The 9,406-nt window shown below is 43.4% G+C and overlaps 1 protein-coding gene across 1 annotated transcript; it reads right to left on the reverse strand.

Moving 5' to 3' along the window:
• Nucleotides 1–607: 607 nt before the first annotated feature.
• On the reverse strand, nt 608–6,739 carry LOC123190297 (GPCR-type G protein COLD1). Its single transcript, XM_044602912.1, has 13 exons — nt 6,294–6,739; nt 6,100–6,207; nt 5,799–5,919; nt 5,585–5,714; nt 5,198–5,276; nt 5,020–5,108; nt 4,403–4,495; nt 3,301–3,327; nt 3,122–3,208; nt 2,793–2,864; nt 2,408–2,538; nt 1,249–1,455; nt 608–1,173 (listed from the first exon to the last, which is right to left on the reverse strand). Exons 1-12 carry the CDS (start codon nt 6,607–6,609, stop codon nt 1,302–1,304), a joined length of 1,407 nt encoding a protein of 468 aa, XP_044458847.1. The 5' UTR covers nt 6,610–6,739; the 3' UTR covers nt 608–1,173; nt 1,249–1,301.
• Nucleotides 6,740–9,406: the final 2,667 nt, after the last annotated feature.

Below are 9,406 nucleotides of genomic sequence, written 5' to 3' on the forward strand. Positions count from 1 at the left end.
GCACTTGTGCAGGCAGGGGCTACAGGGTCGATCGATCGTGAGTTCATGCATGCATGAAACGGGAAACGAAAGTGAAGCCCGCTGCTGCATGCAGACGGGGCGGTCAGACAGACAGACGCCACGAGCTGGTGATCTACACAAATTAACACACGGTGATCAGTGCAGCGCGTGACAGATTTGTCTTTTCTCCGCCGCAGTGCGTGCGTGCTTGGCCTTGTGCGCCCTTGTGGGTGTGACAAAACGCGCCGGACACATCCATCGGTCGCCACTTCCGCGGCACGGGCAGCAATGCAGCGTGGAGATGTGTATGCATCCATCCACGGGCGCACTAGTGCGTGACAGGGTCCAGCCATCTTGTGCCCTGCTACGCTATAGTGCTCGGCTGCTCGCTCTCTGGCTCGGGGCGAGCGGTGCTCTCATGCTCTTTCCCAGTTCTGGATGCCTAAATCACTAGTACGTGCATACGGTACACGGTCGCCTCTACTCAGTTTGAAGGACTGCAAGTCCGAACTGGGTGCAGCGATGGTACAAGATTTACTGTTGCGTCCAGATGTTTTCAATACGGCACCACGAAGAAAGAGAGGACTATTTCTTCAGCATTTCAACCTTTAAATCCGACCATACAGGCATTCGTGGGGCTGAGATGCACAAGGCATCAAAGAATATTTTTCTTCTTTAACAAATCTTACAAGTACATACAGCACGCAGATGGCCAATGGCTTTATACCTCCCAAGATATTAATCAAAACATGGAAACGCAGATGGAGCAGTAATATTTTTTCTTTTCTCAAGATGTGGCAAATATCGCACAATAGCTCAAAGAATCGTGGACGGTACATCAACTGCAGACGATGCTAACACGCTATTCCAAAGCTACATCACACCATCCTTCACCATTCCTAAGAGGGCGGCTTCCTCGCCTGTCTTGACAAAAGCATTGCAACCTGCCCTATCGCAACATCACCCAGAAACACCTTTCTGACTGCTGCAGGGAGCACTGATGGCTTGGATATGGAGGAGCTGTTAATCATGATTCAACACCAACTTGCGAACAAACTTCAAAGCAAACAGCCGCCTTCGAATTAACTGATGTCCTATATATTCCGTAACTGTGTGTGGAGGTCTACTAAGAAACAACCCCCTTTGTGAACTGACTTTAAAGAATGTGTCAACCTGACCAAAAAGGCAGAAAAACATCAACAAAAGCCGGCACATTCAATTGATACAGAAAGAAGTGTAACCACATACCTTGGACAGATAGTAGTTAAAAAGAACACTATACACATGTGGGACAAGACGCATCAATCAATTGGATGCTTGTCTGCTTGCCGGGAGGTGTACTGAGCTGAAATCAAAAGCAAGGACAAGAACGCGCTCGCCACAAATATAGCATCAAACCAACGGTGGTAGAAGTCAAACTGAATGTCACCGCCCAAAACATCTGTGATGATCACCCTGAGCAAACACGCATTAACAAACATCAATTTTCTTGAATGGAATGGGATCACAATGTAAATTTTAACGGTTTTGCTAAAGCACATCCAGATGCGCCCTAAGTATTGCATGTCTAAAGTCATGTGTCATTGATTTTACACGGAAATTCATGCAGGTATTTTCTTTCCCTTTTTATGTTTGATTGAGTCCGTACATGTGCAATAACTAGGGCACATCTAGATGTGCCCTAGACAGTTTAACAAATTTTAAATCTTGCATAGCATAAAGCTAACCTCAAAGGATCATATTCCATGCTGAATCTGTACTATTCATTAAATAGTCAGATCAGCTGTGTGGTCAACTGTGACCTCCATATTGAAATGGCCAAGTTACATGTGTTTATTGTATTGATACACTTTACTCACTATACACTCGTCATGTTACACGTAGTAACGGTGGGAGTGGAAAGACTGAATGAAAAAGGTAACTTGTCTTCAACTAAAAGTGTTGTAACTTAATCCATAGTCATCCCATTAATATATTCAGTTGAACATATCTTCAGCATCTTCGTATATACTATACCATGTTTTGTTTTTTAAATGATATGTAAGTTGATAACATTTGTTCAAAAAGAGTGGAAGGGTCAGTTGAGCCCATAACATTGGCTATGGTTCAGTAACTTAAGTTATTAATACAAATAGAGAATAAAACGAGTTACATACTTAAATTCAAAGTAGCAAGTTAAGTTAAACAATAATAAAACAAATAAGGCCAGGACAGTTGCAGTGCCAGGAATAAGCCGAGCCCCAGGCGATTGGGCCCCCTCCGTGCATTATAGCACTGTACCTACAGTGATTGCTGCAGTCCACGAAGGAGTTGGGCCTCACACCCCAGGCCATGGCCCGGGCTGCCTGGGGCCTGGATCCTCCAGGACAGTATACAGGAAGGGTACTCTCAAGCAATAGAAGAATACCTGTACTCATTTGCCAGGCTTTTCCTTATCAGAAGAATAGAAGATATGAAATACATGCCCATGATCTCAGATAAGAAAAGGACGACATTGGTTGTTGAGCCGGTCCCAACTCTAGAAAAAGCAAAGAAGAACTGCATAGAAAATGAGATGAAGGTCACGTTTGAATGCTCAACAACAAGGAAAACTATAACAGCAGCTGGAAGTCTACTTATAAAATGGAAAAATGCTGATGGGCAAAGAAGGTTAGTACGTTACAAGCTGTTGAAATATATTTAATTCAGTTTACTAGCATTTTTCAACCAGTCATGACATTATTGGATCAGAGACAACAAGTCTGAAACCCATATGTACAAAATAAAAAGTAGCAACCAAACAGAATGTTCACCTTCATAACATTTGCCAAGAAACCTCGAATAGATATGCCAACCAACATCCCGATGAACAACAAAGATATGTACTGCAAACAAAATGCAAAAGCAGGACATATGTAAGTAAGAAACGAAGAAATAGGCAGGGAGAACATATAGCGACACAGAACCTATATTTGACATTGTGACTCAGAGGGAGTATCAAGATATAGTACAATAGGTAAGAGTTTTCAGCAAGGGTCAGATGACATGCCACACGATTCATTTAGGTCCAATCCACAGAAAATTGTTATTCTTATGAAATGCAGAATTCCTTCTAAGATTATATTAGACACAGAATACCTACCTGTGATAATAGCGTGACATCAATACCGATATCAAAATGCCTCAAGAAAATGGTAATCGTCATGGTTACCGGATCAACAGAGCCAGCCTGATAGGAAATACAGAATGTAGATAAGCAATGAGAATCAGAAACGGCGAGTAACTAATTCTAGGTCCATGAAATCATGGAGAGGTCTATACCGCTTTAAAGACTACGCTCTGCAAGGCCTGCAAAAGAATCACAAAAAAAAGTAAGAACGTTTACAAGTGCATGTGAGAAAAAAAAACATCCTCACAAAATAATGCTACATCAGTTTGAACCAGGGAGAAATCTTTATTCATTTTGTGAAATGGAGAAATCTTTATTCATTCTGTGAAATGGAGAAATCTTTATTCATTTTGTGAAACGGATTTTCTTACATGATACTTTTGTTACTCTAGCACTGCAAAATTTCATTTTTATACATGAACCAGGGAGACACATAAAGCAAAACAACATAGAGAAAATTCCTTATTTGACACTATCTTAAAATCTGTTTCCTTATTTGACACTGGAAAAGTTTTTCTTCCCTATTTGACACAAGTTCTAAATTTTATTCCCTATATGACATTTCCGTCCATTTTGAGCCTAAATGACACATGAAAAGACTCTTTTGCCCCTCATGTGGTATGTGTGTGAGGGGCAATAGCGCACGCACGCAGCATCAGTGCGAGGGCAAGAGAACACACGCAGCAACACATACACTGTACCAACACACACGCACGCGCACACACACGCAACAACACGCACGCGCACGTGCACACACACACACACGCAACAACATGCACGCGCACGTGCACACACACACACGCAGCAACACACATGCACGCGCACACACACGCAGCAACACACACGCACGCAGCACACACACACATACACACACACACGCAGCAGCAGCACACACACAGGCAGCACATAGGCACGCAACAGCACACACACGCGCGCGCACGTACACACGCAGTAGCAAACACACACTGCAGCACACATGCACACACACATGCAGCGGCAGCACACATGTGCGCGTGCACCCACACACGCAACAGCACACACGCGCGCGCACACACATACCGCATGAGGGGAAAAATCGTCTTTAAAGGTGTCATTTAGGCTCAAAATGGACAGAAGTGTCGTATAGGGAATAAAATTTAGGACTAGTGTCAAATAGGGAAGAATAACTTTTCCAGTGTCAAATAAGGAACCAGATTTTAAGACAGTGTCAAATAAGGAATTTTCTCAACAACATAATGCATTTTGTAGTAGTACCTTGAGCATCTTATAAACACAATATACTGACAAGGCATATCCTAGCAGATTCTGAAAATGTCCTCTCCAGGTTCGGGAATAAGCAGCAGCTATCTGGAAAGTAATTGAAGAATTGTGTGCAAAAATTAAGATCTTTATTCTAATAATAATATCCACTGCTGCCAAAGATCAACAAATGTCTAGATGAACTAAAATAATCAATTCGAATAAATGTGTGCTGATACTTTCAAAACAAAAGTAAGGTGCAAGCAATTTATCAGAGGCCAATATACACAGCATAAGGAAGACACAAATTTAGAAGAGAAAACACAAAGAAAACTCATCTACAAGCCAAAAAAAATCAATGGACTTGAGTTAGTTATATACTACAACACATTTTATAACATTTATGATGCTGTTCTGGTATCTTAGTAATGTGAGAAGAGTACCAGTTCTCACACATGTGTCACTATATCATTGATGAATAGCCAACACAACAAACAAGTAATAATCATAACTCCCGGGTAATTGTAGGATTGAACACCACAAGATTTCGTAAATCAACAGGATACGCCCCACTAAATTGGTTGTTGATCTTATTCATCATAACAAACTGGTCAAATGAGCAACAAAAATACCTTGGCTTGACGTAGTTCATATATCTCAAGGAATAGCTGTTTGGAAAGCTCTTCCAACCCCTGGACCTCTGCTTCCAGGTTTTTGATATCTGCAAGACGTAAAAAGGTATTAGTAACTATCACTAATGGAGCAAACTGCAGAGTCCACAAGTATAGAAACAAACAATATACAGCATACCCTGCTCAGTTTGATCTTCTTGCACAGATCGAACAACTGTTCCAACTATACGCTTCAGAAATGATCTGGCTTTAAGCTTCTGCAAGTGTTAATGTCTGTCTATTAGGTCATGTCATATAGGTCAACATCAAAATAAAAAGTGTGTGCTAATAGTAAGCTGCAACCTTACTGTGGACTACGCTCTGATATTTATCATTCCTTATTAATGGACTATAATGATACTAGAGCAAAAGGAACAAAAAATGGCAACTATACACGGCAAATATAACCAACCATTTTTATATCTTATGATTCTCTCTGTGCCCACAAACTTCTCATGAGTATTGCAATCCAATAACCATGATCAAGAGATTATTCATTTTTAAAACAAGAGACTAGTTAGCACACCTCCTCTGATCCTTGGATCCTCTCCATCTCCATTTTGGACAGAATAATTTTCTTTTTCTTAGCAATAGATGACTCCATGGATTGCATCAGCTGCCGTTCCAAAGCTTTGATGTCCATTTCGTCAATTTCCCTGAAGGTCAGGGCATGATAGGTCAACATGATGTTTGTAATGTGGCGTGAACCAACCGAATGGAATCATGTTGAAGTAATAAACCTGATAAAGAGAGACAGGTAGCTGTATGGCAGATTGACCGCACCAAAACCAGAAAGAACAGCCATGACAGTCACTCCAATCACGCCAATCCTACTAACCAACTGCGGCATCGTAAAGAAACCTACAGAGTGAGCAACAGGTGAAACCCAGTGACACAGTAGACATGAAGTGAATGCATCGAACAGGCGTGTAATTATTCTGAAAATTATAGTGCAGCAGAGTCGACAGGGTAAGTCCTAGTAACAGCTATTAGTGACTACTAGACTGACAACCATGTAATGGAATGATTGTAAACTCAAACCTTTCTCTGGGGAAGGCATGGGGAAGTGAATCCCCATGCGCCAGAACCCGTAGAGGAAGATGGTGAGGAAGAGGGCCGCGGCGAGGCAGGCCCGCTGCCTTCTCACCCCTGCAACCACCAACCAACCGATCAGCCGATCAGAACAGCCGCAGGGAGGGAAACACAAGGCTCGAACAAATTGGGAGGGCGCTGACCTGAGTTGCGGAGCAGCAGGTAGCAGTGGTAGTAGGGGAGGAGGAAGACGAGGAGGAGGATGAGGCAGAAGAGGTCGAGGTGCCAGTTGAGGAAGCGCGCGTGCTTGGAGAGGACGGGGAGGATCTCGAAGAGGACGAGCTGGAAGAGGTTGCAGGAGAAGGCGAAGACGAGGCCGAAGAGGATCTGCACCAGCGCCCGCCGCTCCTCGTACTCCTTGTACAGCCGCCGGTTGAGGAACCACAGCCCCGCCCACCCCAGCCCCACCAGCGACGCCCCCACCACCGTGCCCTCGTAGACCACCGTGCCCCACCCCATCTCTCCCCCTTCGCTTCTCTGGACGCCGGCGAGGTTCCGGCCGGCGGGGCTCGGAGTAGTGGGCAGTCGGATCTCGTGGGGGGAACCGAACGGGGGTGGGAGGAGGCCCTGTGAATCTGCCGTGCGCTCGCACCGCCGTCATCCTCTCCCGCCGTGATGATGTGTTGACCCTGGGCCGGCCCGCGTAGCTCAAAGCCCACCTATCGTGCGTCCGTGTGACTTTTTAAGCGTTGGGGGGATGAATGTGCTTTCAGCTCGGAGCAACTAGTTAACGAGCACTCCTTCCGGAGCCTCATCAGCGTGCCAAGTGGCGCACTCTCAGTCATTCGCCATGTGTCATGCTCTGAATGCTTCCTTCGAATTTTTTTATTTTTCCGCATGCGTTTTCGGTTTTTTAAATGATTTTTTGGTTTTTTTCGACGTTTTGGTTTTCTCCTGGTCTTCCTTAGCTTTTCGATTAAAAAAAAATTTGCGCGAAAAAATAGATTTTCTTTTTTTTCTTTCGCAAAAATCACGGTTTTTCTTCCATGAGAGGCACGGTTGTGTTTTAGCGAGAGTCGCGGCCATGCCTTTCGGAAACGAAAAAAACGCGTTTTCTATTTTTTTTTTCTTTCGTGAGAGTCACGGTTTTGCTTCCGCGAGAGACACGGTTGTGCTTTCGCGAAAGTCACAACCGTGCCTCTCGGAAAGGGAAAAACAAAACGCGTTTTTTGTTTTTTTTTCTTTCGCGAGAGTCACGCTTTTGCTTCTGCGAGAGGCACGGTTGTGCTTTCGCGAGAGTCACGACCGTGCCTCTCGGAAAGGGAAAAAAAATATGCGTTTCTTCTTTTTTGTTTCGCGAGAGTCACGGTTTTGCTTTCGCGAGAGGCACGGTTGTGCTCTCGCGAGAGTCACGACCGCGCCTCGCGGAAACGGAAAAAACGTGTTTTCTGTTTTTTTTCTTCCACGAGAGTCACGGTTTTGCTTCCACGAGAGGCACGGTTGTGATTTCGCAAGAGGCACGGGCGTGCCTCTTTCGGAAAGGGAAAAAACTGTGCTCCCGGTTCGTTTTTTTGTCCGTTTTTTCGTGAAAAAAAAGTTCGTCAAAACCTATCAACATGGGATCTAGTTTTGAAGATCTCGACGCGAGAAATCCAATGGAGAAAATGGTTCGAGATTTGAACGCACGGTTTAAGAGATAAAACGTTTTGAATAAACGGATCTATGAAAAAAAGGGAAAACTCCCACGTTGCGATAAGTGGCGCGCTGCATGTGCGCCACTTATTGCGACCTGGGAAGGTGGAGTGTTTTTTGCAACGATTACTCCTTAATTAGTGATTTCGCTTTCAGCTGCGACATATAGCCGACCCGATGATGGCATTCCCTGAACGGCGCCTTAAGCGCCACTTAAAGGGTTATCCGTAAAGGCCGACCCATTTATTTTCCTATTCATTTTTTTCTTGTTTCCACCTAGGTTTTAAACCTTTTCTTCTTTCTTTCTTTTTCTTATTTTCTCAAATTGCATGATTTTTTTAAACTTGATGATTATTTTTTTCAAAATTGATGAATTGTTTTCAAAATCAGTGAACTTTTTAAAAATTTGGTAAAAAAATCAACTTCGATGAACTTATTCCAGTTCAATGAACTTTTTCTCAAATATGATGAACATTGTTCAATTTTGTTATTTTTTCCAAAATTGTTGAACTTTTTCAAATTTGATGAACTTTCTTTCCAATTTGATGAACTTTTTCCAAATTGATGAACTTTTTACAAATTTGTGAATTTTTTGAATTCTTTGATTTTTTTCAAATCCCAGAACTTTTTTGACGATTGTGCTTTTTTTTCAAAATCGATGTACATTTTAATTTTACTATCTTTTTTTATCACTTATGTCACTAGTTGTGTCTCACTACTCAGTTTTGCCTTTAGAAATCACTGCTGCTAAAAATGCCATCGTTCTGTGAGATGCTTGCTCAAAAATGTCATTAGATATCTAAAAATGCCATCTTATCATTAGATGTTTGCTAAAGAATGCCATTAGACATCGTTATTGTCAGGTCAAACTCGTTGACCATGTTATATGACAAAAATTCCCCTATACCCACATGTCAGATAAGTGTGGACCCCACTTGTCAGGAGTAAGTAAGCGAATAATTTTAGAGGAAAATAAGAACGATATTGGAATCAAATGGGACCCACACTTTATTATAGTGAGGTAGAGGGAGAGCTGACATGTTTGTCTATTGGTATTTTGGTCATTATAACATGGCAAACGAATTTGAACTGACAGTAATGATGCCTAGTGGCATTTTTTAGCACGCGCCTAACAAAGTGATGGCATTTTTGAGCAGTAATGGTGTCTAGTGGCATTTTTTAGCACGCGCCTAACAAAGTGATGGCATTTTTGAGCAGTTGAAATTCTTAGTGGCAAATTTGAGTAGTGAGACATAACCAGGGGCATAAATGATAAAAAACTCTTTTTCAAAGGCTCGAGGACGGCGTGGCTGATCACCCATGGTGGTGGGGGCAGCGATAGAGCGCGGGCAGGGCCGCTGTGGAGTGAGGAGAAAGAAAGATGAGGGGGAGGGAGCGAGCGCGTGGCCACTACGAAGCTGCTAGACATGCTCCGATGGCACGAGCTCGACGAGGGGATGGAGGTCGAGGCCCCCAACTTCAGAGCGCGTCGCGTGGCATGTCAGCCGCGTGGTCACAGCCTAACCATGGCGTCGCCACACATTTTGGGTGGCCCAAGCATGTCCGGCTGGTTGGGCATTCCCCTAGTAGCTGCTAGGAAGGAGACAACAACAGTGGCTCAAGA

This window comes from Triticum aestivum, chromosome 2A (genome assembly GCF_018294505.1).
Source record: "Triticum aestivum cultivar Chinese Spring chromosome 2A, IWGSC CS RefSeq v2.1, whole genome shotgun sequence".
Taxonomy (NCBI): Eukaryota; Viridiplantae; Streptophyta; class Magnoliopsida; order Poales; family Poaceae; genus Triticum; species Triticum aestivum.

What these genes read in the sequence shown, in the direction of transcription:
- LOC123190297 (XM_044602912.1), bottom strand. Translation starts at nt 6,609, where the DNA reads ATGGGGTGGGGCACGGTGGTCTACGAGGGCACGGTGGTGGGGGCGTCG. An exon ending in GGATCCAAGGATCAGAGGAG is followed by an intron (nt 5,277 to 5,584) that starts GTGTGCTAACTA and finishes TAACACTTGCAG; the next exon opens with AAGCTTAAAGCCAGATCATT. An exon ending in AGAAGATCAAACTGAGCAGG is followed by an intron (nt 5,109 to 5,197) that starts GTATGCTGTATA and finishes TACGTCTTGCAG; the next exon opens with ATATCAAAAACCTGGAAGCA.